This window comes from Macadamia integrifolia, chromosome 14, assembly GCF_013358625.1.
Source record: "Macadamia integrifolia cultivar HAES 741 chromosome 14, SCU_Mint_v3, whole genome shotgun sequence".
NCBI classification, from domain to species: Eukaryota; Viridiplantae; Streptophyta; class Magnoliopsida; order Proteales; family Proteaceae; genus Macadamia; species Macadamia integrifolia.
This window is the reverse complement of record NC_056570.1, coordinates 6650935-6678846: the sequence shown is the minus strand read 5'-3', so window position 1 is coordinate 6678846 and position 27912 is coordinate 6650935. Positions and strand designations below refer to the sequence as shown.

The following is a 27912-nucleotide window of genomic DNA, read 5'->3' as shown; positions in this document are numbered from 1 at the left end:
GATGTCCTGTAAGTCGTATGAAATAAATAATCAAACCAAATTATGTACAAATAGTCATCATCAAATCAAATTAGAAGTGCCTCAATCTGAGAATAGATAATAACTAGCAACATAAATGTCAATGACAAACTATTTCAAATCATACATGCACAATATCAGTGACATGGTAGAAGTGTATTTCCATATATATGTACAGACAAGACATTTCACTTCCTCACATACCTTTTGAGACTGAAATTACAACTTGACTGTCTAACCAAACAAGAGGCCAATGACAATGGAATAACAATAATATGAGTTGCCTCTTAAGTAAATGTAAACTGTCCCCATTCTTTTCTTTACACCCAAATAATGAAAACTGCCATATGATCCACAATGATATTAGGGATTACCAACAGAATGTGAATTATGTCAGCCCCAGACAGTGAAGTAAGACATCACACCAATCAAATTTGCAGATCGAAACCTTGGAAAAGACTTCCCAGGTAGCAACAACACTAGCTTCAATTGTCTGGTCACAGAGTCACAGTGGACAGTTAACGTCATTGATGTCCAGCCAATGAATAATTCAAATTTAGTGCCAGTGGAAGAATAATATTGATGGAATCTGTGATTGCCTAATGATCAATCCACGCAGAAAAACTGTTACAATAAACTTCAAGTTTGTTACCTCTAACAAACTTTAACAATTAGATGAAATAAGATTTCCATCGTAAAAAACCAGGTGCCATGGCACAAAAGCTGATCTCTCTCAACTTGGAATGAGTCTCAGAGGGAAAAAGGATTAGAAGTTCTTCTAAAAGAAGCCTTTGCCAATGAAAAAAAAATACCTGAAAAAATAGAAGATGAGGAGGATGGAAGAGGAGACATCTAGCAAAACAGGTGATATACAGCAACAAAACTCTGCCATGGTGGTGGGATACAGATGAGCATGAGTGTATGACTTATAAGAACCACCAACAGAAGTAGCTTGGGATCAAACCATCATCTAGCACTTGGCAAGTGTTTTCCCATTACCTGCACTGTCCAAGGACCAGAGCCAAAGTTTTTACCAATCTCCCAGACCTTCTCATGTGCTCTTCAAATTCTTCCCAGCCCAATTTGTTCACAACCATGGCTTTCTCAGTAGTCAAAACAGCCATATAAGAACACCAAAGATCTATTGCCAACACTTCAGCTGAAGCTCTAAGCAAACCTTGCAAACCTCCATCTGTCAATCCTAAGGACAACTTCTCATGTTCGACCAGCCACCTACAAATTTATCAGATAGAGCACAATTCACTTTTATGTAATTGGAGTCAAGTTCTCTTTGCATTGATCGTAGGTACCTTAGAAAAGTGAGTCCTATAAGTTTTTTATGTCTGAGAAATATGAAATTTGCAGAATGAACAGAGTTACAGCAGCCACTGTAATTTCTAAAATCATATCCAAGGTGTATAATTCAGCTTCTGTTTTAGGGAGAAGCTTCTGTTTTAGGCAAGCAAGATGATGCCCCTTCTCTATAACTCAGAATTTCACAACCAACAATGTTTTGGATAGCCATCAAGATACAGTCTAGAGAGAATCAAATGTAAGAACAGAAGATTGTTTAACAGAACCTCCATCATCTACTCACACCATGCACCAAAGAAAAAAATCATTTCTGCTACCAGTCCCCACTCCTATCAGGATGGTATAATGCATTAACTGGAATAGATGCCTACACACAATCAATCCAACAAATCAAACGTAAGTCAGTATTAGAACAGAAATATAGCTTTGAAGACCAATATTTCTTCTAGTTCTCGCTACTTAGGGGCACAAAGCTAGAGGCAACATTGTATCAAGAGAACATAACTTACAACAAATGACATATAAATCAAGAATTACACAATTGCTCGATTAAGAGGGGTGAAGCAAACATAACCAAGAATGCCATGGTAACTGATCCAAATCTGTGTCTCTTAAAATCCGTTTCTCTTCTTTTTTCAGCTTAAGGAATTTGTAATTCATTTCAGGAATTTGTAATTTCTCTCCCTGACATTCACTCACTCATTTGTAGACACAAAAGTTACACCACGTCAAAAAGAAACCTGAGGAAACACAAAGGATAAGACAACGATGTTGCATATGCATGTTCCCAAGCATTTTTGGTGTGATGGTGTCTTAACTGTATGTCATTTGATTAACCACATGTCATCCTCTATTTTGTCCGACAAATCTCCCTTCTCTGTTATGTTCCCTAATTTACCGAGTTTTTCTATTCCTCCTCTGGTTTTTGGGTGTGTGTGCTTTGTTCATAATTTGCATATACAGGTTGATAAGTTGTCTCCTAGGTCTACTAAATGTATTTTTTTGGGCTATTCTCGTACTCAGAAAGGGTACAAGTGCTATGACCCTAATTCACACAGGAACTTTGTCAGTGCCGATGTGACCTTCTTTGAAGGTACTTCATTCTACCCCCCCTCTAGTGCCCTCCTCTAGTGTAGAGTGGTCTTCTCCATCTCCTCCACCCATACCTTCCCTTATACCCTTCCCTGATGCTCCTGGTGCTAGTGACTCCCCTCCTCTACAAGTTTATCAGCGCAGGACGAAGATTGGACAGCCAAGTGGCGAGGTACATACCCCAGATGCTTCACTCCTTCCACTACCGGCTTCCTCAGGTGAAGCTCCTCTTCCTCCACCGTCTGATAACTTACCAATTGCGCACAAGAAAGGTACTCATTCTTGCACTCACAAATCTATGGTTGTGTATCCTATTAATAAGTTTGTGTCTTTATCTCATCTTCCCTCTCCTATCCATGGTCTTGCCTTATCTCTTTCCACTACCCCTATTCCCCGTACCCATACTGAGGCCCTTCGTATCCCTGGATGGAAGGCTGCCATGGATGTAGAAATGGATGCGCTTTTGAGTCGTGGTACCTGGAGTCAGGTAGATTTACCTCCTGGTAAGGATCTGGTGCAGTGTCGCTGGGTGTACACTGTTAAGTATCATTCTGATGGCTCTGTTGAGAGGTTGAAGGCCCGTCTGGTTGCTAAGGGGTATACTCAGACAAATGGTGTTGATTACTTTAAGACCTCCCCGGTTGCTAGATTGAATTCTGTTCGTCTCCTTATTTCTCTTGCTGTCAACTTTGATTGGCCCTTGTTTCAGTTGGACATCAAGAATGCCTTCTTGTATGGTGATCTACAGGAAGAGGTGTATATGGAGCAACCTCCGGGGTATGTTGCTCAGGGGGAGAGAACAGGTCGTGTGTCCCTTACACAAGGCTATATATAGGCTGAAACAGTCTCCTCGAGCATGGTTTGACAAGTTCAGTGCTACCATAGTTACTTGTGGTTTTTCTCAGTGTTATTCTGATCATTCTGTGTTTGTTCGTCGTAGAGGTGATAAGCTGGTTGTCTTGGTTGTATATGTTGATGACATTATTCTGACTGGTAATGATGAGGCAGGAATTTCTGAAGTCAAAGATCATCTCCAGCACCATTTCCAGACAAAGGATCTAGGCCAACTTCATTATTTCCTTGGAATAGAGGTAATTCGCTACAAGAAAGGGATCAATCTGTCTCAAAGGAAGTATGTGATGGATCTTCTATCTGATACTGGGATGCTTGCATCCAGACCTGTTGATATTCCTATGGACCCTCACCAAAAGTTTGGTGTGGATGATGGTGAACCTCTCCAGGATGTGCATTAGTACAGGAGCTTGATTGGCAAGTTAATTTACCTCACTATGACTAGACCTGACATTTCCTATTCTGTTGGGGTCCTTAGTCAGTTCATGCAATCTCCTCAAAAAGCACATGGGGATGCTACTGTTCCTGTTCTTCGTTATCTAAAAGGTGCTCCTGGAAAGGGGTTGATTTATCGTCCGAATCGGTATATGAAAGTAGTAGGGTATTCTGATGCTAATTGGGCTGGCTCTGCTAGTGATCGGAGATCTACTACTGGATACTGTACTTTTGTTGGAGGTAATCTTATTACTTGGCGCAGCAAGAAGCATACTACTATTACCCGGTCTAGTGCAGAAGCTGAGTACATAGTTATGGCTCATATGACTGCTGAGTTGATGCGGCTGCAGTTGTTACTTTTGGAGCTGGGGTTTTCAATGACCAAGCCAATGAAAATGTATTGTGACAACCAAGCTGCGGTGTATATTGCTAGTAATCCGGTCTTCTATGAAAGAACCAAACAGATAGAAGTGGACTGTCAATTTGTTCGTGATGCTGTTCTGAAGAGGCTGATTGAAACTCCTTTTGTTCCTTCATCGGATCAGTTAGCTGACATGTTCACTAAGTCCCCGTTTGCCCCCACTTTTCGCAATGGTTGTATCAAGCTGAGCATGGATGATGTGTATGCTCCAGCTTGAGGGGGAGTGTTAAGAACTAGCGCTAATCCCTTAGCGTCAGAACCAAGACTCGATAGGGGCCTTTTGGTCCTATCGGTCCAGATTTGTGTGTTAGGGTTGCGACTTAAGTGAGGGGCTTTTCTGTACTTTTTGCTTTGTTTTTATGCAATATATATACACTACATTGACCTACGATCAGTCTATTCTGGACTGATCACAGGCTGCTCTGTTTCTGGACAGCTTTCGGTCTCTCCTTCTTCTCTTCTCTTCTTCTTCTTGTTTCTGGTTCTGGTTACATCTAATTAATATTGTAACAATTATCACTAAGGTACATAAGGATTAATTAACTAGACTCATCTGCCAAGATACCTCGCCCATTGCCATGGCCAACAGTGAAGGAATAACGAACCAACAACAGCTATAGACATGCCACTGTGTACAACAATGGTACTTTTGGCTGCTTCTGTATTGGCGGTTAATTTCAAAGGAGAAGTAGGGAGATTTAAATATAGGAAGCCTGAGGAGTGATGTATTTATTCAGAGCAGGAAAGCTCTGGATTTTAATAGAGGAAGCCTGAGGATTGATGTATTTGTTCAGAGCAGGAAAGCTCTAGCTGCATTCTTACTCCAGTGACTGCTCCTCTCATGTTATTCTGCAGTGGAGTGTAGAATAACTGCTCTGTGGAGAAGCAGCTCTTGAAGTGGATTATGAATGGCTTGAAACTGTAACACCAGCAATGGAAGGGGCTAGTGTATGAGAAGAAAAATTAGGGACAATATCTCCCATCCATTTACCACTTTTGCATCTATGTTTATTTTATTTTAGTATTGTCTGCTTTGCAGGACATCATTTCCATGAAAATCCTATGCTGACAAGCAGAGTAAAGAGACATCTCACCCACTAGACTTATTATAGATAGACAAAGATATCCTTGGTTTCTAATATCTGGCACTCTGCCTGTAAGGTCTTGGGCTTGGTTTATCCTCCCAAATCCAACCCACTGAACCTAAATGCATTCCAAATTGAGCCAACCTAAATTCGCACAGGAAAACTATGTAGGGTTTCCATTTAGATTAGGACTGCTTCTTGGTAGAGGAGAAGATATATTTTGCTTCAAGGTTTGCAATTGAGGGTTGTGGAGACAAAAATTGGAAGGTGAGATCATAAGAATACACCAAAGGCCCAACAGAGAAATCTTCCATCATGTTGTTGCAGATAACACTAGGCTGTCTGTCAAACAAACCTTTGAACAGTTAATTTGACCTATTAGGCTGGAAACAAAAACAGGATTGAATGTATTGTTGAATGACTACCAAGAGTTACATTTAGGGCCATAGATGTGATTCCATTATACTGTTCTTTCCTACTGTAAATTTTATCTGTTTTTCATCTGGAAGTGAAATCCATGGGCTCAACTAATCATCACGTCCTTAGCCCAACAAGTTGGTCTCCACCATCTCTCTAGCTAGAGTGTGATTTTATGTTGAGCTTTAAGGAAACATGACATATTTCTTATTTTGACTTGACCACAGCCCAACTGAAAATAATCCAGCTCTGTATTGGAACTAAAAAAAAAATGTGTAGAAAGACTAATGACTCTATCTTAACTTGCCTTGACTAGAGAACTTTGCCACCTTAAATTCTCAAAAATTCCAAGTTGTGATGTTACCTCCTTGTTCCATCCACAATTCATGTTAAATACGATGTGAAAATTGTGTGCAACTGCGATAGCATTATGAGAACTTCTGCTACTAGGGTCTGCTCTGATCTGAGCCTAGAAGTTGTGTGTGAGGGAGACTCGACTCTATTACCTCTCTTTCCCACTGTCCTGAATTTGCAGTGGCCCCTCAGTGTAATGTGAATCCTGAGGATGATAGTTTATCAGTTGCTTCTTTGGAGGATCTTTCTGCCTTAGTATATACTCACAAAAAGACAAAAGACTCCCTAAATCAAGAGGAATTTGAGGCATAGCATGAAACCTCATTCTCCTATTACTAGAAACAAGTAGCTTTGCAGTAGCTCTAGTAGTGTAGTATATCATTCATATGCACCAAGAACTTGAAATTGGAAGCAAGGCAGCTGCAGCAAAATAAAGGAACATGATGCAGAGGAAAAAATTTCCAAAATGTTTAACTCAATCCACAAAACAATTTGTATGTATCTCTTAAATAAAGCAGAGTATGAAACTTATTGTACAAAATAAATAGCCTATATAATTTTTCTTTCCCTAATCCTAATCATATTGGCCAAAAGAAAAACTATGTCTGGGTTTGGATTTGGGCTGCACATACATTTAATAGAATGATGCAAGTACAAATATGTATGGGCCAATAAATAAGCATTTATGTATATGTATATTACCAGCCAAATGCTCTGGCTGATAAAAATATGACTGCCCTGCTTATTCACAAGTTCATTCAAGGCACAAAAGAAAAATAAATAAATAACTCAGTCTTATCTCAACTGCATGGGGTTGGCTACATGGATCCGATTAAAGACAGAAAAATAAAAGTAAAAGTAAAAGGGAAAGGGAAAGGCACACTACACAACAAAACATTAAATATATAGACTGAATTTAGTTGATAATTGAATCTAGTAAGGTCAGTTGAAAAAAGACCATACCTTGGATATTACTTTGATTGATTTTCCTGCAACACCTTAGACAAATCTGCATGGGGTGTCTTTTGTAAGGGCACTTGACAGTTGAGCAGCCAATCGAAAGGAGGGTGAACTTAACCAGCTGCTGTGCACTTACTGGCCTCTCCTTGTTCTTTTCCACATCAAAAACCTTTCAAGGATGTGATTTCCTTAGGTAACAATCATAGATGGTCACCTACAAAACCCTTTTTTGTTGAGAAGATTAATCAATATCAATTTTTTTAGTAAAGAAGAACTTAGTAGAATTGAAAAACAGGAGAGCAGAGGTCCACAAAAGGCCTAAAATTGTACAGACTTAATAGAGCCTTAAAAATAAAAAAGAACATGCAAAATAAAAAAATAATAATAAAAGCTATATCATGCAAACAGAGAAATCGAAAAAGAAAATAAAAAAGGTCTATAAGTCATCAGTCATCACAACACACAACTTTTTTTGGCTAGAAAATCAAATATATTAAATATGAACAAAGAGAAAATGGATACAAATAGGATACAAAAAAAAAAAAGGGCAAACATCACCCCAACCCTCCTACCTGGAAGAGAGCAGTGATGAACCTAAACCACCTTCGGCATTGCCATCGGTAGAATAGGACACCAACCGCAACTCATCCACACTGAGGTAAAGCAAAGACTATTAATTAAGCCGATATCTTGGACGACCGGAAGCATCCATATCCAAATCCATGATAACCAACGCTGACCAAGAAGACACGGGAGAGGAAACTTCAAACCAAGCTGCAGATTTTGACAGATAGTCAACGACTGTATTAGCTTCCCAATAGCAATGAGTGACTTTCCACACCACCACTTCCAAGTATTCCATACAATTTATCCATTTTTGGCGAACAATCCAAGGGATTTTCTTTTCAATACCAGTGTTAACACCTTAACCAAGTCACATTCAATCCATAACCGTTGCACACCCAGCCTTTTGGCATTCTCAATCCCCGAGGAACTCAGCCTCAAAATTCGTATGAATACCTAGATAGTCCCTAAAATTAGCCACAACCTCTGCCTTATCATTTCGAAACACACCACCTGCCCTTGATTTTCCTAGATTCCCAAGAGAACAACCATCTGTATTCAACTTCAACCAACCTATCGGAGGGGGACACCAATAGATTTCAAAAGCTTTTCGATACCTACACTGCATGTCACACCCTGCCACTAACTAGCCAAGGTATACGGCACTGGACACCCACATCTAGTCAACCTAATCCTCCAGGATCATAGAAACAGTACCTAAATTTCACAAATGCTACCAAGATCACATTCTAAAATTAGAATACGCTAATAAATCATACAAATATCACTGGTGATTTACTAAAGTGATAAATTGCAACATACAAAATTCATTTGTTAACAACCCACAGGTTCAATATTTACCTCTTACATATAACATCAATATATACATCAAAGAAATTACCGAATAACAGTAGTGAAATCCATCAACAACCCAGTGTCTCATAGACACAAGCCTCACAACCGCCGCTAAAGTCCAATCCTACGGTCCTGCCTCAGCACCGGTTCCATCATCTAAAATAGTAATCAACAAAGGGTGAGCTTCTCAAGCCCAATGAGGGGTGAGCATGCAATCACACACATCATGATGCCAACACACTCACAATAATATCCACATATGCACAGCCACATGATCCATTTTATTTATAAATATCCATTCTAGTTACTAAGTCTTAGTATGTACGGGTATAAGTGCTATAAGCAGCATAGGTGGCATCCCCTTCCCAGTACGTTGAGCCTCAGAGATGCAAGCTAGCTACAAGCAGGAGTCAGCCAATCCCGGGAAGAACCCCGGTCCTCCAGCCAACCCCTAAATAGTAACCCCTGACAGACATGGTCCCAGAATCCCACACCATCATCGGGCCCCATGTTGTCCGACAGTCATGCGTACAGTACGTCGTACCATGTTATGACCTCTCAGGATACAATACGTCGTATCCGGGAGTAGTAGTTCTCTGTGATCTACCACTGAGTGAGATTAGCCAATACCTTACCCCCTATTGGCAAGGGGTCATAGCACTGGGATGTGATCCTAACCATATGCATCTACATGCATCCATAACATCCAAACACACATCCGTGATCACAACTGTAACACTGACCTCTGAGCCCACGGTACCTGGCCTCAAACCGTCAATTTTACAACCATCACCACACAACTATAATATTACACATCCATAAAACCTCGATCACATCACATCACATCACATCACATCACAATCGGTAAAATAATGCATATGTGAAACATATTTAATTTTATATAAAATAAATCCATAATACACATCACATTCCATCCATATAAGCATGCATAACTAAAAATATCAAAACACTCCGTAAAAGAAATCAAACACCCATTCACCTTGATACCCGGATTGGATGTCCTTTCAATGAATTCCCATCAATGCGTGTCCTCGCCAAGTATCTTAGATTCCTACTGTTAACAATTCAATATTTATATTTACTTTTAGTCTTTCACTACCTAAGAACAGCTTTAATTTCCAAGATCTTCATAAATGCCCTCACCGGAATCCAACCTAGCTATCGAGCAGAGGTACTGATCTAAATCAGTATCTTCCCCAACCAACTGACCTAAATTACCAGCTCAGCTTCCTAACACTTGTGTAGGTCACTTACTTGACCCACACAACCATGAATTTCCTATTTACTTACTAGGACTAAACTACGGGGTACTGGTTTCCCAATACCAAAATAAAGTGATCTGTAATTTTCCCAGCCCTTTGGTTGACTGAGCAAGATTCCCCATACAACTATGGTCCACACAGACACCGTCACATTTCATTCCTTCCTACCCACGGTATTTTCACCATTTTTCTTTAGTCACAATTGGATCATTCTCATACCCAATATTCATTCTTGAGGCAGCTGAGGCCATATCCAACACTGGGGAAAGTTCAGCAGTGATTCTGGATCCCATCCGGTATGTATAGTCTGAGCCCACCGGCTGGCCGGACCAGCCTGCCAGACATGGTCTCCAAACAGCAGAATTCTGCCCATCTGTGGACCGAATCTGCCACGCAGATTCCTCGGGTTCTGATCTTCCAATTTCTTCCTACTAGGACTTCTTATAATGTCAAACATGGGTGGGATGCTTAATTGGTCAATTGTAGTCCAATTCACTTAAGCCCTAATACAGTTCAATTGTTCCCAGTAGGGCTTTTCTTGGGAATTAACTGGGATTTCTGTCCAACTGCATAGACAGAGACCCATCCCATTTAATTCACTACTCATATACATTTAATTGGGCTAATTAAAATTTATAGAACTCCTATATAGTTCCAATTTGGGTTCCTTTACTAGGCATAAGGTCAACTGTGGTCAATTGGGTACCAATTCCCAATTCTCCTACCAGGGTGACCCAATAAATTTTTCTACCCATTTCTGGACAAAATTGGGGACATGTGGAACTTTACCCCACTTCCAATTGCAGTCAATTTTGTCCAATTGACAAAAGCCCTATGACCTAGGGTTTACAAAGATGAGTTTTAAGCAAATTGGGTCCCAGAACCCTTCCCGAAATTGGGGATTCACTCACTGGGTTCTGAATTTAGCTCATAGGGACTCAATTGCAGTCCCTAAATTCACCAATAACAGCAATTAAAATTCTGCCCCATCATAGTGCCAAATTTTCTTCCTTGGAATGGCAGATTCAGGTCTGGGAACATATTCCCGAACCTGCTGAACTCGAACCCAGTTTATGGGCGGCTGTAGGGGTGTGCTATAAGTCTGTCTACAGTCCTAATTATAATTTCAGGAAGCATATTTTACACATATGGGTGCTACAGCTGGTTTTTCATCTCTGGGATGATGAATCCCATACATGCAGCAGCCCAAAACCCAACTAGTAGGAACCAAATTTAGGTTACTGATTTCCACTCTAGGATAAAATCCCCTGCATGCAAGGTCTGAACCCAATTTCTGGGAAGCTGCAGAGACAATTAAGGGTATGTGCACTACTGAAATTATACGTACAACAAGTATATAGCATCAACTACATCTCTGCACCTGAATTTTTCTAGTACCAGGTATGCAGTCCAAGGTTTCCCAGTTTTGGGTGGCTGCATGCTTGGAAATATGGCTGGAAACACTTCTAATTTGCAATTTATCTACTTTTCGGCAATTAGAGAACCATATCTTACCTTAATTTTGCAGGTACAACAGCAAGCATGTAGGAGTTCAGCTTAAGCAGCTCATGCACCTCTCAATTTGCTTGCTCCAAGCATGGACAGCAGCTACAGCAGTAGGATATAACAACATGCAGCTGCAGCAGTAGGATATAACAACATGCAGCAGCACTAGGAGGACAACAGCTATGTATGGCTCCTCCTCTTCTTCTCCTCTCCTCCCCAACGAAATTAGGGTCTTATATGGTGAACAGTGGCTGCCCAAGAGTATATATGGTCTAGCCAAATGGACCTTAGGGTCTGCTTGGCTGAACCACCTAATTTCTAAAAATTATTTCTAAAACTAATTCTAAAGAAATAATTCTCAAAACTAATTCTAAAACCATAAAATTATATAAATTAAATTCCTATTGATGGACCCCACCAAGTACTGACCTAAAACATGGGTTACACAAAGCAAAAAAAACCCCTTCATAGAAAACCTTTTTTTTTTTTTGCCACTTTCTTTCTATACTTGGCCTGTGGAAACTACCAAATATTTCCCTTCAAAGCAGTACATACTAACCCATAATGAGACGGCCATCTACCTCAGTGTCAACCATGTTCCAACACTGGGACACTCAAGTGCTTCAAACTTCAGGGTGTTACACTGCACCCCTGGAAAGCCCATTCTTCTAGCACATAACAGATCAGATATAGAAATAGCTGAACCTGTGTGAATCAAGGTCTAAGAGCTTATTTCACGTCTTACCATCACTAAACATTGATTCACTGTCTTACTTACCCCTTCATAGCGCCTGGCATTCCTCTCCATCCAAATAAAATAGGGAATTAGAACAAAGCCCTTTTGCCACAATCCCTTACAAGAAAACCTTCTTTCCTTGAACCTTCCACCATACATTCAAGTGATCATCCCCAACATAAACAAGCCATCGGATCCCAAACAGTGACAAAATCCCCACCACATGGACCTTACAATGCTACATTCATAGAAAATATGACACTTTTACTCCTCTACTTGACTGCATAGTACACACCTGGAAGCCATGGCCACACCACGTTTTTTTCATATTATCATCTGTTGCCAGCTTGTTCTTTATCAACCTCCAACCAAAAACAGCTTGGCGAGGTTGAAGATGCCATTGCCACAAAAAGGAAGACCACCCAACATTAGGCGACCCCCTTCTAATATTCTCCCAAGCCAATTTGACAATAAATATCCCAGAATAAGTTGGACGCCAATGACACATGTCCACCATATTAGAGATGTAAATATTCTTAGCTTTTTCAAAAATATCAGTAATAAAGCAAGATTCCACTTAGGGAAAATTCCAACTATTATGAAGAATAAAATCAGAAACCTTAGCTTTCAGGGTATCAAAATGGCCACTTTCAAACCTCGACAACTCCTCAAACCTCGACAACTCCTCAATAGATTTTCGGCCCAGCCAGCAATCTCTCCGAAAATGAATTTTCTGCCCATTACCAGCCATCCACTGCTCATTTGACGCAACAAACCTCCAGAATTTCTTGAGACCTGACCAAATTGAAGAGGAAATATGACCTAATTTGAGAGAACCATATTCTTTGAGAAAAGGAGCACGGAAAAACTTATTTATGGAAGAGTCTTAAAGTTTTATTTGCCATGTCAACTTACATAAACAAGCATAATTTACATCACGCAGCCTCCTAATTCCCAAACCTCCCTCCTGTTTAGGCTTGCAAACTTTGTCCCATTTCACAACAATTTTTTTTGCCACCTCCATATCTCCCAACATTAATAAAATATTTTGGCCACCAATAAATTGCAAAATTGTGAATTGGGATACTAGAGATCACTGATCTCACCAAATCCACTCTTCCTACCATAGAGAAGCGGTTCCCCTGCCAGCTAGACAACCTATTCTTTATCTTATCCATCAACAATAACAAGTAATCTCTTCTAACTCTCCCTTTAAAGATCTCCACAGCCAAGTGCTTAGTTGGAAGCCTTGCAGATTGGATGCCCAAATAATCACTAATAAAGTGCGTCCTGTGGGAAGCCACTTTCCCAAAGAATAAGCTGCTTTTTTCTAGATTAAAATTTTGACTAGAGAAGGCCTGATATTTAACTTGAAAATTCTGAAGATTCTTCACATATTTTGCAAATATATTCATGAAAATAAATATATAATTTGCAAAAAAATAAATGAAAGGGAATGGACACACCTCTAGGACCTGGAAGTGGCTTTAGCTTTCCTTCTCTAACCATAGACTTCAAGCCTCTACAAAGGACCTCCTTTGCCAAAATAAATAAAATGGGAGAAATAGGATCACCCTGCCTCAAACCTCCACCAACTTCAGAAAGTCCCACCGGTCCTCCATTCACTAAGATGGAAATCCTGGAAGAGCTCAAGAGATGATGAATCCATGAAACCCACTTGGAAGAAAAACCAAACTTTCTCAGGGTTGCAAAAAGAAATTCCCAGGACAAGGAATCATAGGCCTTCTGCACATCAAGCTTCAAACCCATTCCACCACCCCTCACAGTGGAATGCATCAAATTAGCTAATTCAGAGGATAGACTAATATTTGCAGAAATGATCTTCCCCTTCTGAATGCTCCATGTTCATCAAAAATAAGTTTAGGCAGCAAACCTACAAGCTTGGAAGACATAATTTTTTCATAATACTTTACAAAAAAAAATTACCTATACATATAGATCGAAACTTATCAAAAGAGGCACCCTCAATTTTTAGAATTAAGGTAATAAAGCAGCTATTAATCCCTTTAGGAAGCCTTCCCACCAAGAAAAAGGAAATAACCACCTCTACAATCTCCCAACATTTCCTGAAAAATGTACCTGAGAATCCATCAGAACCAGGAGAACTCTCAGGATCCAAATCTCACACAGCCTGTTTGATTTCTTCCTTCATAGGAATAGCTTCCACCTATCAACATCATCAACAGACAGCACCCTAGGAATATAGTCTAACAACTCATGATGAACTGACACAGTTGAGGCTTCATGGAATTTCTCAAAAAAACTAGAAATATAAGAGGCCATTCCCTGTTGATCCGAACTCCAAGAACCATCCTCCTGCTTTAAAGATGTTATTTGATTTCTAGCTGTCCTCAACTTCACAGATAAATGAAAAAAATTTGAATTGCAATTGCCATTTTCATCCATCACAATTTAGCTTTTTCTGACCATAACGTCTCTTGCATATGACTAGCCGACAATAATAAAGGAGCATAATCTAATACCGAACTCACCAAGACACGTTGCCCTATATTTTTAATCACGTCTAGCCACTTCTCATTACAAAAACTACGGTCTAAAACTGATGTAGCACAACGGGATTTGCTTGACTTCGTGCAAACTAGACGATGAGAACACAATTCTAGGAAGAATGATACTGTTTATTGACTTGATTCTGAACTGCCTAATCCAATAGCAATTCCCAGTATTGAACGGGAGACAAGAAAAATAATAAAATAAGAAACTTCCTAACATACTACTCCCTTGACGTGTCTTACTAATGTTAGACTCCTAACATCAAAGGAAACCCAGCTCAACGCTTATCCCTTGACGTGTAAACATGCCAGCTCAAAGTTTTATCCCATGACGTGTATTGGACAAGATCTCCGCATCAAAACCACAGCAACATGACCACTCCTCCGATTATTTGTCCATGTATATTTTTTCCCTTAGGAAGGGATAGGTAATAGCATGCACACATCTACTATGGCCTGAAACTCAGCTGCCGTACCTGGGCCTCTTTTTTCATGAGAAACCAAAGTGGCATTAAAATCCCCAATAACAGATCAAGGAATCACCGACGTGGCTTGCGACTCCAAATCCATCCATAACTGACGGCGAACCACTTCAAATGAACTAGCATGAACAAAAGACAAGCCCACCTTGCTACCAAGCCAATCAAAAACTACAGAAATATGCTGCTCAAACATGGCAGCAACCACAGGGCGCTAATAATCAAGCTTCCATATTATCCATAAATTAGCTACTTTATCCTGCCTAGAATTATGAATAAAATCTACTGCATAACTCAACTTATTAAAGAATAAAGCAGAAAACTTACTTGAACCATGGGTTCAGCCAAGCAAAAAATGTCTAGGGTAAAATCCTTCAACATCGTGCATAAGGTGCTAATTCTAGCAGCATTCCTAACTCCTCGTATGTTTCAAAATAGAACACGCATTGATCACTGGTTAGAAGAGTGACCTTTGTCAGACTTCTTCGCCTGACCTCCACCTTTCTTCTTCTGCTTCCCACCCACATCCTTACCACCACCATCGTTCTCCCGCAACAACGCTTCGTTATCCACCATAAAGACCTCCGAGTGCACTATCGAAATTATTCCCCTTGAACAATTTGTGACTAGCATTGAGGACACAATATGCTCCTCCCTAGGGCAATCAAGAGCAGACAGCTGACCTCCATTGGGATTACCTCCACCACGACCTCGACCTTGAACCGCAGCCATTCCCCTAAGTCTAGAGGGGTACATGGCCTCTGTGATAGGCACACCACCCACATCCGCAGCCACCAACCGAGGGACCACCTCCTCCATGAGCAACATGATCGGATCCCCCCTTAAGTCATGCTCTAACAACCCATATTCAGAACCCATTTCAACCAGATTTTGAAAATCACCTCACTGTCCACCAGATTTTGAAAATCACCTTCAGTGCCTTCTCTCACATGTGTAATATCCTCCTTTCCTAATCCGTTAGGACTCAAAACAGAAGATTCCAAAAAAATTTGGATTCCTCCTTCCACCAAATCATTAGAGAGATTATTATTGGGAATAATAGTATTACGTTGATCTGGTAGAGTTCTAGCCACATTAGGTAACTCCCTCACCGAGTTCACCCCAGCTGAATCGACTCTATCTTCAACATACACCACCTCTGGCACCACTCTAGATTTATCCACCGCACATTGCCTTTCATCATCAACTTTTTTCTGCCTATAGGTAGAAGTCTGATCGGGTTGTAGTTATTCATGAAATTCCTATTCGATTGTTACTTTTAATTTGATGTTCATGATTAATTTGGCTACATAGTGTGACATATTATGCTTGCAGGGTTTTCAAGAGATATGCATGGGTTTGATGCTAAATGAATGGATATGGTTTAGTCTAGAAGCAAGGGCAAAGGATCAACAGTAGAGTTGGAATTTCTATAAAGAACAGAATAAAAAATAAATAAAACAAAAAAAAGAAATTGAGTAGAGAGAAACCCCATGATTTCTCCTTTCCCTCTTTCACACGTCCTTCCCTTCTCCTCCTACTTTATCTCAGCTTTTTCTCTCTCCTTGTCCTAACCATCTCCTAAAATCTCTCCTCTGGTAGATCTCTCCCTCTCTTTTCTCCCTTCACACACTCACTTTCTCTCACGGTTCTCTTTCTTCTCACCCACACTAATTCATCTCCTATTTTCTCTCATGCCACCTCTCTCTCTTAGCTCTCATATCTCATAGAAATCTCTTTTCCTTTTCTCACTTGGACCTCCCTCTCTCTTCCCTTTTTTCCTCCCATGCCCACGGTTTCCCTCTCTCACACCGAATTTCTCTCTCCCTCTCTTTTGTCCTAATCTAGCCAATCTCTCTCTCTCTTTCCCATCTCCTCCCTAGAGTTTCTCTTCCACTCAGCAAGTAGTCACTTATTCCTAATTCCCCTCTTCTACTATCTGTCTTTTCCCCTATTTTTTTCTCACATCTCCAATGGTTCCCTCCATTACACACGTTTTCCCTTTTCTGTCCTGATTGGAGTCCATCTCTCCCATCACACGCACCCTCTTTCTCCTTTTATATCTCTCTTTTGGTCCTTCTCTTTTTACATTCTTCACACTCATTCTCTAGGACATAAGCTGTCCATATCACTCCTCACACACACTATCCCTTGCTGGTTTTCTTTCTTTTTTTTTTTATAGTTCTCCCTTCTTCTTGGATTGCACCTTCTTGTAGATGGATTTTCCTGGACAACATTACACAGAGAGCACTGCCATTGCACCGAGGTTCCATCACCACTGTCATCATTGCTACCATTCGTTCATTCGCACTATGAGTGGCTAAGTCCCCTTTCTATCTTTAGGTTTAGATGAAGTTTTGATTTATTGTTATTTAATTTCTGGTTAGAATTTATACTTGATTGTTTGATGTTAAAGACCCCTTCCCATTGTGGATGATTTTTCATAGTTAAATTAGTTTAGAATATTTGTCTCTGTGATTCATTTATTCTATTCAAACAACGGTATTTTATGTTGATTTTTGGTATACACTAATGATAGCCTTTAACCAATCAAACTAAGTGTGGTAAGTGAAAGCGATAGACGATAATGCTTGACAGGATAGATTATGCTTAGGGTAGCCAGAGATTATATTCTTATGGTTGCATAGGACTTGTAGTTTCAGTGAATCTAAGTATATGAACCAGAGATTAGGTAATAATATCAAAACGGATTCAAGACCTGAGGATATCTTCTTTTCATTAATTCTTATCTTTGTTAATTGGCTTAGTTTTAATTTGAATTCTGAATTTTACAAATTCGATTTTCAAAACAACATTCACCTCAATCTTAGTAGATTTAGCCTTCTAGTTCTCTGTGGTTCGTCCCCTTTCTTACCATTATCTCATAGTTTTGTTAAGGTTTATTTTGACTCGTTTATGACAGCGATCAAAGTCTGATGACCAACACGCTTGTAGTATCCACATCGCTCTGCATTGTCCTCATGAACTACCTTTTGATGAAAACCAAAGACCTTGGACGTCCCTGGTTCTAACCTTTCAACTTGAACCTCCTCAACCCTCATTGCCGATTCAAAGACATCAATTTCAACAAGGATTCTTACAAAGTATCCCATAATACCTTGTCTAGTACGCCTGTCTAAGTCTAACGCAACAGGGTGACCTACAACCTTAGCAATAGGTAACACATTCTCATGCCAATACTCAAGTGGGAGGTCAGGGAGACGAACCCAAACGAGTTTTGTAAATGCCTTCTTCTCATGGATGTTAAACTCTGGCTTCCAGTGCTAAAAAAGAATCAATTATTTACCAATCCTTAAAGGACTCCTCCATACCGTAGCCTTATCACCTTCACACTGGAATTGGAAGATAACATATCCCTTTCCCACCATATGCATGATCACTCCCTAACTCAAATTCCAGTTTTCACGAGCCTCCCCTCGTGACGCATCCAATGATATTAAACGGAAATAAACCCGAGCCATTAAAGGAAAACGAAAGTCCTGCCACTTAGATTCATAATCCTACTGTGGAATCACAATGGGCCCAATATTCCCAGCCTAAATAGGTTTAGGAAGGGAATCAATCGCCAGCTATGAAGAATTACCAAGAGCTTTAGCGTAGTAACGCTTAGGGACTGTATGCTCCTACATGTTCTCAGGTAATGGAGCCGTCGGACCACGATCCAGAGATTCCCTTGCAGCCACATCCTCTTCCTCCACATCAACAGGAGCCCTCCTAGCCAAATCGCCAGGCACTCACTCTCCTCTACTCATATTTTTCCCTCCTAGTATACAGTAGTTGGAACTTATCACAACACAACACACACACACACACACACACACACACACACACACACACACACACACAAACACAACACAAAACAGATCCCTTAAGTAATAACACAACATGGGCTAACCTACCAAGACTCTTTTGTTAGAGAAGATTATTGATATTCAAATTTTTTTTTTTTTTTTTTAAGAATAATTTATTCCAACTCAATCCGCTTTCATTGCTGGTAGGAGCATTGCGGACAATATCATCCTCTGTCATGAGATGGTGAGGGGTTTTGATCATAAACCTCACTCTTCTGTGGCCCTTCTCAAAATCGATATCCACAAGGCTTTTGACACTATTAGCTGGGATTTTATTTCTAAAGTCCTGCTTCACATATTGTTTCCCCCCTTTTATTCATTGGATTCACTGTTGTATATCCTCCCCCAGATTCTCTGTCCTGATCAATGGTAGCCCGGCTAGCTACTTCCCCTCTTCTCGGGGTATTCGTGAAGGTTGTCTCCTCTCGCATTTTCTCTTCTCTCTCTCTCTAGAAGTCATGTCCCGTTCTATCCAAACTGCCACGGATTTGCATCTAATCTCCCCTATCCCCAAATGTAAATCCATCTGCCTTACCCATCTCACCTCTGCAGTTGATATCATGATCTTCTCCAAGGCAGACCCTATCTCCATTTCCTCCATTATGTCCTCCCTTCGCTCCTTTGAATCTCTCTCGGGCCTCAGTATCAATCTTCGTAAGTCTAATCTTTTCCTCTCGAGTGTCTCCGAAGAAACCCAAGATCTCCTCCTCCATATCACTGGTTTCTCCCGTGGCTCCCTTTCTGTCAAGTATCTTGGCCTTCCTCTCATCTCCTCTCACCTCTCGGCTCACCACTATTCCCCTTTACTCGACCTTTTGAGAAAGAGGCTCCAACTTTGGAAATCCAAGCTTCTTTCCTATGTTGGTCGTCTCACCCTTATTAGGTCGGTCCTCCAGTCCATGTACCTCTATTGGTCGGGTGTCTACGTCCTCCCCTCTTCTACCATCAAGGGCATTGAAAGGCTTCTTTGCTCCTTCCTCTGGAAAGTATTGGACACCACCAGTTTTCTCCATCCTATTAGTTGGGACAGGGTTTGCCTTCCCAAATCTGAGGGTGGTCTGGCTATCAGGAAAATCAAGGAAGTTAACTCTGTGGGTATCCTTAAGCTTATTTGGAAAATTGTGTATAAGCAAGGAGTGTCTGGGTCGATTGGCTTCAGTCCCCTCTGCTCTCCACTCACTCACTTTGGACTGCCCCCACCCCTTCGGATGCATCTTGGATTTGGAGGAAAATCCTCAACCTTAGACCTCTGGCCCTTACTGCCATCTCCTTCTCCATAGGTAATGGCCAATCGACCTCTCTGTGGCTTGACCTCTGGCACCCTTCTGGAATTCTTTCCTCTTTAGTCACTGTTAGGATGATCTATTCCTCGGGGTTTCCCATTACTGCCCCTGTTTCCTCTATTCTTTCCCCCTTGGGTTGGTCTACCCCCCATCTTGCGGACCTCTGGTCTACCCTTCCTCCCCTCCCCCCTGGGCATCGAGGAAGGGAAGACAAATGTATCTGGCTGCCCTCTTCCAATGGGATCTTTTCTTTTGCCTCTACTTGTCCTTCGTCAGATCCTCCGGGCCTCTTGTCTCTTGGAGAAATCTTGTCTGGTTCAAAGGCTACTTTCCTCGCCATAGTTTCATGGTCTGAAGATGCCTCTCTAATTGTCTCCCTACCCAGTCTTTCCTCATCTACCGACATATCCCTGTCAACCCCTCATGTTGCCTCTACCCTCATGATCTGGAGGACACTTCTCACCTTTTCTTCTCTTTCCCCTTCTCTTCTTTGGTTTGAAAGAAAATTCTCTCTAAGTGCTAGCCCTCTCATAGCACCATTCTCCCGCATGATAGAGAATTGATCTGGATTGACATGACTCTTGGGGGCTCCACCATTTGTGATACCATAGGTAAGCTTGCCTTCTCTGCTACTATTAACCACCTTTGGATGGAGCGCAACATTCAAAGATGGTCATCTACTCGCTCCCCGGACAAGATTTGGACTGCCATCTTCTATGATGTTACCTCCAAAACCCGCTCCCTCCTGTCTAGGCTTATCCCCAGTTCCATCAGAAATAACCACATCACTGCCTCTTGGAACCTTCCATTGAACCCTATTCCCCCCTCTTGATGCCCCCCTATATTGTTGTTCCCCATTGTTTTTGGTTTGGCAGATGTTGTTCTCCTTATTGTTTTGATGTAATTTTCTTGTTCCCTTGTGGTTGGTTTTTCCTTGTTGGCTAAGGCCTCTCCCCTCCTTTCACCTTGTATATTCTTTCTCCCCTTTTGGGTATTAATTATTTAAATTATGAAAAAAAAATGCACCCTTAACTATAAAAATCGGAAAAGGCAAAAAATAGAAGCTAAAGAGAGAGAGAGAGAGAGAGAGAGAGAGAGAGAGAGAGAGAGAGAGAGATTGAACTTGTAATATTTTTTATGTTCAGTTGCTTACATCTTCAAGCATAAATAAAAAAATAATAATGGGAAAAGTACTGATAACTTCATACTTTTTGGAATTTTCTGATTTCAAGATGATCTTTCTCCCATCTCAAATTTTGTAGAGCAAAATGTCCCAAAAATTAAGTTATCAAATTTCACCTATTGTGCTACATTATCAAGCATGCACTTCACTCTATATTGAGGTAGAGGCATTAACGAAATTTAAAAAAATGGAGTGGGCTTCGTACACAACAACTATAAGTGCCAATTCATAATTAGTTTTAACGCTTGAATTTATTAGACATGTTATCCACATCTTAACCTCATTATATATTAAATTTCATGTTATTTGAATTTTAGAGTTGCCATTGTAAAGCTATGAAAACTTATGAGAAGATGGGACTATTTGAAAAAGAAATATCTAGGGAATAATCCCTATATGGTGGGCAAAACAACTGAGTTGACTATCAAATTTGACATATAACATATCTAGGAGAGTTACTACCTATGCAACAGTGAGTTTACCAAATCATCTTGTTTACATTGCAAAAAATTGAGAGTTGAAAAAAAATCCCACATTTACAAACATTTTTTCCTTTTAAAAGTGGATGCAGTTTACTAATATGAAAAAAATAATTACGAATTGGACAGGTAAATTTTGAATCCTTTTCGTCTCAAAATTTTAAGAAAGAATGAGACACTCATAATATTTTTGTATATTTCTAAGGAGTCTTAAAAACAAATATGAGAAGTACCCTTATATTGTTAACAAAATAGTCAGATTCATTTAGAGAGAGAGAGAGAGAGAGAGAGAGACGTACCTTGAATAAACCCATTACCAACTTGAATCTTAGTACGTTAGCTTCTTGCAGCCATTTGTTGATAGCACCATTAGGTTTTTCGAGTTTGACAGATCCAGTAATCTCTCCAAGGATATACACCCACTAACATCCAAGTATTCCAAAGATTCCAATCCATTACTAGCTTGAATCTCAGTTAGCTTCTTGCAGCCATTTGCTGATAGGTTCATCAAGTTTTTTGAGTTTGACAGATCTGGTAATCTCTCCAAGGATATACATCCACTAACATCCAAGTATTTCAAACAATCCAACCCATTACTAGCTTGAATCTCAGCTAGTTTCTTGCAGCCATTTGCAAATAGCTTCGTCAAGTTTTTCAAGTTTGACAGACCCGGTAATCTCTCCAAGGATATACACCCACTAACATCCAAGTATTCCAAAGATTCCAACCCATTACTAGCTTGAATCTCAGTTAGCTTCTTGCAGCCATTTGCTGATAGGTTCAACAAGTTTTTTGAGTTTGAAAAATCTGGTAATCTCTCCAAGGATATACACCCACTAACATCCAAGAATTCCAAAGATTCCAACCCATTACTAGCTTGAATCTCAGTTAGCTTCATGCAGCCATTTGCTGATAGGTTCATCAAGTTTTTTGAGTTTGACAGATCCGGTAATCTCTCCAAGGATATACACCCACTAACATCCAAGTATTCCAAAGATTCCAACCCATTACCAGCTTGAATCTCAGTTAGCTTCTTGCAGCCATTTGCTGATAGGTTCATCAAGTTTTTTGAGTTTGACAGATCCGGTAATCTCTCCAAGGATATACATCCACTAACATCCAAGCATTTCAAACAATCCAACCCATTACTAGCTTGAATCTCAGTTAGCTTCATGCAGCCATTTGCTGATAGGTTCATCAAGTTTTTTGAGTTTGACAGATCCGGTAATCTCTCCAAGGATATACACCCACTAACATCCAAGTATTCCAAAGATTCCAACCCATTACCAGCTTGAATCTCAGTTAGCTTCTTGCAGCCATTTGCTGATAGGTTCATCAAGTTTTTTGAGTTTGACAGATCCGGTAATCTCTCCAAGGTTATACATCCACTAACATCCAAGCATTTCAAACAATCCAACCCATTACTAGCTTGAATCTCAGTTAGCTTCTTGCAGCAATTTGCAAATAGTTTCGTCAAGTTTTTCAAGTTTGACAGACCCGATAATCTCTCCAAGTATATACACCCACTAACATCCAAGTATTCCAAACATTCCAAACCATTACTAGCTTGAATCTCAGTTAGCTTCTTGCAGCCATTTGCTGATAAGTTCAACAAGTTTTTTGAGTTTGACAAATCTGGTAATCTCTCCAAGGATATACACCCACTAACATCTAAGTATTCCAAAGATTCCACCCCATTACTAGCTTGAATCTCAATTAGCTTCTTGCAGCCATTTGTTGATAGCTTTGTCAAGTTCTTGCAGCCATTTGTTGATAGCTTCGTCAAGTTTTTCATGTTTGACAAACCCGGTAATCTCTCCAAGGATATACACCCACTAACATCCAAGTCTTCCAAAGATTCCAACCCATTACTAACTTGAATCTCAGTTAGCTTCTTACAGCCATTTATTGATAGCTTTGTCAAGTTTTTCAATTTTGACAGATCCGGTAATCTCTCCAAGGACTCGCAGCCACTAATAACAAAAACCTCTAAATTTTTCAATCTGTTAATACCATGAATCTCCTCTGTTAGATTCTTGCAGCCTCTAATGCATAGAGAAGTTAACTTGTTTAAGTTTGACAGATCTGGTAATCTTTGAATGCCTATGCATCCTGCTATTTCCAATTCTCGCATGGACTCCAATCTGTCGAGCCCTAGAATTTCTTTTAAGCTCTCCCAATCCTCAATCCCTCCACAGTCTCCGCAATCTCCAATATGTAATTGCCTCAACTCTTTTAAGTTTGAAAGACGTGGTAATCTTTCCATCAAGAAGCACCCGCTGATTGTAAGATAGCTCAGGTTATTCATGCCGGTTAAGATATCCACCGGTAATGATTTTAATGATGTGGCCTTAATAATTGATAATCTTTGTAAAGATTCATAGTTCTCAAGGCACTCTATCTCAGATAACTCCGGACAGTCTCTGATTTTTAGTATCCTTAGTCTTTTTGAATCTCGCAAATATGCTATTTTTCTTAATGATTTGCACTTCCATATATACAACTCCTCCAGAGAGTCCATACCATCACTTTCAAAATCAGATATGAGGTTGTTCTCAAAGAGCTTTAAAGTCGTTAGATTTTTAGACCCTGACAACTTTGGTAATTTTCCTAATGAATTGCAACCTTCAATATTGAAGTCCTCCAAGGAGTCCAATTTCTCATCAACACCTTCAATTTCCTCTAGGCTTTTGCAACCATAAAGACTTAATGTCTTTAAATTTTTCAAGCCTCCTGATGTACTTGATAGTTTTACCATTGACTTACACTCACTAGCATCTAGTTCAATCAAACTCGAGGGAAGACCTGAGATGTATCGAATTGAAGTGCACCAACTAACATCAAGGCTGCTCAAACTTGAGGAGGGAAGACCTGATGAGATGTACCGAAATGAAGTGCTGCAGCGACTAAAATCAAGGCTGGTCAAACTTGAGCATTTAGTTAAAATGAGGCTTTTAAGTGAAGTCAACTGGAAATTTTCACTTGGGAGACCCTTTAGTGTCTTGCATTCACCCATATCTAATATGACCAAGTTTGTGAGACAACAAATGGATGTGTCAATCTCATCCAAATTTCTACAGCCTTTAAGAATCAATATCTCCAAGAGTTGATTTGCTGAAAACTCAGGAGTACTAGACAGTTGATGACAAGATGTGAGATTCAGAACTTTTAGATTTGTAGCCTTCTGCAAAATAGAATACAAATATAATAGGTTACCTGATTAGCTTTAGAAGGACTAAAAGAAAATTTGAATTTTTTTAAAAGACTTCTGATCTAAAAAATAAATAAAAGAGAGAAGTTCTTCAAGACCTTGATGTAGTTCCAACCCATCCAGTTATTGGTTATTTTACTATGTGATAGATCAAGAACAACCAATTTTTGTGGGCAAAAATTTGTTAGTGCATATTGGTCAGGGCATCCTCTCCAACTAAGCCATCTCAGTTCTGAAAAAGAATTGGTGAAGTTCCCAAAAGATTCTGCATAATCAACTTGGAGTAATCTTAGGTCTGTCATTGCAGAAAGTCCTTTATTCATCAAACATTGGCTCATTGGTATATGTCTGAAGTCAATAATGAGTCCTTTAACATTACTTGTACCCTATAAAATAGAGAACCTCAATTAATTAGTGCCAAATCAAGATTGTCATAATAAACTAAGAAAAAGACATCAAATAACTAATTCACAAACTCTTGACTTGAATAAAAAGAATAACAAATGCATATTTAATTCCTACCTTCTTTGCATTGATTACAGTCAAGACTTCCTTTTGAGACCATATTCGAGAACGCTCTCCTGGTTCATCTTTGTTCTCTTGACGAACAATTTCCCTTCCAAGATCCCGAAGTTGATTGTGCATTCTTAACTCATTTTTTTCATTAATCATTACCAATGACTTTACACAAAGAGCATCAAGTCCTACTTTAGGAAAGAAATTACATCCTTCCCATATGTGACATGCAATATCTTTATCCATTCCGATGAAAAAACAAGCAGTATCAAGAAACATTTGTTGCTCCGCATATTCTAATCCATCATAACTTATTTTTAATGTCTTCATAACATTAGGATGGGGAATTTCTTGCAACTTTTTTAACATACCTTCCCATACTGATTTTTCCTTTTTGAATAAATATGAACCTATAACTTGAAGAGCCAAGGGAAGTCCTCCAGTAGTATTTACTATAGCTTTTGAGAGATCCAAATGATCTTTTAGAGGTTGGTCCCTTCCAAACGCATGATGGCTAAAAAGTTGGAGAGAATCACCTGAATCCATTTCTTTGGGCTCATAAATCTTAGCTCCGTTTCGAGCAGTTAAAATATCCTTATTTCTACATGTGATAATGATCTTACTTCCAACACCAAACCATTCAAGGTCCCCAACTAAAGACTTTGCTTGATCATCTTGATCCACATCATCAAGAACAATAAGGACCTTTTTTGCACGAAATCTTTGTTGAATCACAGAAATTCCGTCCTCCACACTATCAATAACTTCATCTTCTTGCTTCAGGATATTAGAGACAAGTTGTTTTTGCAAACGAATGAGTCCATCATATTGTTTAGCACTTTCCCGAACATTTGCAATAAAGCTACAATGACCTTCAAAGAGTTTAAAGATTTCATAATAGACAGCCCTAGCGATTGTTGTCTTTCCAATGCCACCGAGGCCACGAATGCCCACAATTGTTCTGTCGTCAGATTCAATATCTAATAACTTCAACATTTCTTCTATGTGAGATTGGATTCCAACTAGGTTCTTGTTAGAAACGCTCGAGAGTCTCTTGTTCAATTCACTTCGAACTTCATTAACAACTTCTTTTATTAACTCCTCTTCATAACTGTATAATTTAAATAAAAAATAATAAATACTTTGGTGATGAATAATGTACAGAAGGAAAGGAATCAAAAAATTCAACATAGAAGAAACCAAATGCGAATAATGTGAACTGAAGTAAATTATGCAAGTCTTACTATGTATTTGTGTCTTATTATTTTTTTATTTATCTTTTCTATTTATTCTCCACCAAGAATTTTCATAAGTGAGCAAATATAGTAGCAAGTAGAGTGAAGGAAAATGATAAGCAAGATCTCATCTTTTGTTCACATTTGTTGGCCCTTAATCCGATAATTTTTTTCTCGGGTGCTCTTAAACCTAAATTATTTATTAAAAATAATGAAAAATTCCTACCAAAAAAGAAAGGAGAAGAAGACAACAAATAATTTCCTTAGATACATTAAATAATTTCAATAATTGAAATTTTATGATCCATATATTTCTATTTCTGAATACCATGCAATAGTATGAATATCAAGATCAAAATATGTTTGGAAAAATCCATTCAATTGTTTTTTTCAGGCGCAAAAAATTAAATCTTTTGTAAAATATAATCAAATCAAGTCATTTTCAAATGCAGTGGGTTCTATTCAAGAAATCATAATTAACCCTTAAATATGGAACCAAACCAAAACGGAAGTGTTGGACTTACGTCTCCTCCTGGACATGCCATCCTTTCAATCCTCCGACCTCTCTCAGAGCCTTCTTCCACTTTTGGATCTTGTGGAAGTCCTTCGGCAGGTGTTCCTCAAAGGCTTCCTCATATTTCTTTTTCTGGTTTCGCACATCCCTTGGTTCAACTTTGTAGAAAATGGGCAACACGATCTGATCCCTCGTTCCTCTGCATTCAGATATCTGGGTAAGCTCATTGAGACACCATTGGCTCCGTGCATAGTTCTCTGAGAAGATGGGAATGGAGATGCTTGATTCCTGGATTGCAGTGAGTAGTTCCGGGCCAATCTCGTTTCCCATGCGGAGTTCTTCTGAGTCCCTGAATGTTCGAATTCCAACATTTACCAAGTCATGGTAGAGGTGGTCCGCGATTTTTTTGCGAACATCTTCTCCGTGAAAGCTCAAGAACACTTCATAAGTAGTACTAATCGAACCAGAAGAAGAAGAAGAAGTAGAGACCTGATGATGCGTCGCTGCCATTCTAACTTTCAAATTTTGGTTGATCGCCCTTCCAAATGTGAATGATGTGTTACGTACCATCCGAAGAGAGAGAGAGAGAGAGAGAGAGAGATATCATATTAATAGCACCTCAAGTTCCTGGGGATGAACGTTCCTGGGAATGGACGTTCCTACCAATTTCCCGATCACAACTCAACTTTTTCGTTGTCGGAATCCGATTTTCAA

General features: G+C 39.6%; 1 protein-coding gene across 14 annotated transcripts; it reads right to left on the bottom strand.

The window, feature by feature from the left end:
• Nucleotides 1–73: 73 nt before the first annotated feature.
• LOC122060474 (disease resistance protein RPV1-like) lies at nucleotides 74–27912 on the bottom strand. 14 transcript variants are annotated; one of them, XR_006134421.1, is made up of 8 exons: nucleotides 27209–27912; nucleotides 25456–26560; nucleotides 25032–25319; nucleotides 22022–24906; nucleotides 6952–7172; nucleotides 1018–1699; nucleotides 831–903; nucleotides 74–642 (listed from the first exon to the last, which is right to left on the bottom strand). XR_006134421.1 is itself a non-coding variant. In XM_042623564.1 (5 exons), exons 1-4 carry the CDS (start codon nucleotides 27766–27768, stop codon nucleotides 22051–22053), a joined length of 4809 nt encoding a protein of 1602 aa, XP_042479498.1. In that variant the 5' UTR covers nucleotides 27769–27912; the 3' UTR covers nucleotides 8282–8523; nucleotides 22022–22050. The 14 variants fall into 14 exon arrangements, 1 of the variants encoding a protein (XP_042479498.1); XR_006134420.1 differs by having other exon boundaries at nucleotides 74–617; XR_006134412.1 differs by adding an exon at nucleotides 13359–13531 and having other exon boundaries at nucleotides 74–1699.

What these genes read in the sequence shown, in the direction of transcription:
- LOC122060474 (XM_042623564.1), bottom strand. Translation starts at nt 27,768, where the DNA reads ATGGTACGTAACACATCATTCACATTTGGAAGGGCGATCAACCAAAAT. An exon ending in CTGTAATCAATGCAAAGAAG is followed by an intron (nt 25,320 to 25,455) that starts GTAGGAATTAAA and finishes TCTATTTTATAG; the next exon opens with GGTACAAGTAATGTTAAAGG. An exon ending in TGGGTTGGAACTACATCAAG is followed by an intron (nt 24,907 to 25,031) that starts GTCTTGAAGAAC and finishes TCTATTTTGCAG; the next exon opens with AAGGCTACAAATCTAAAAGT.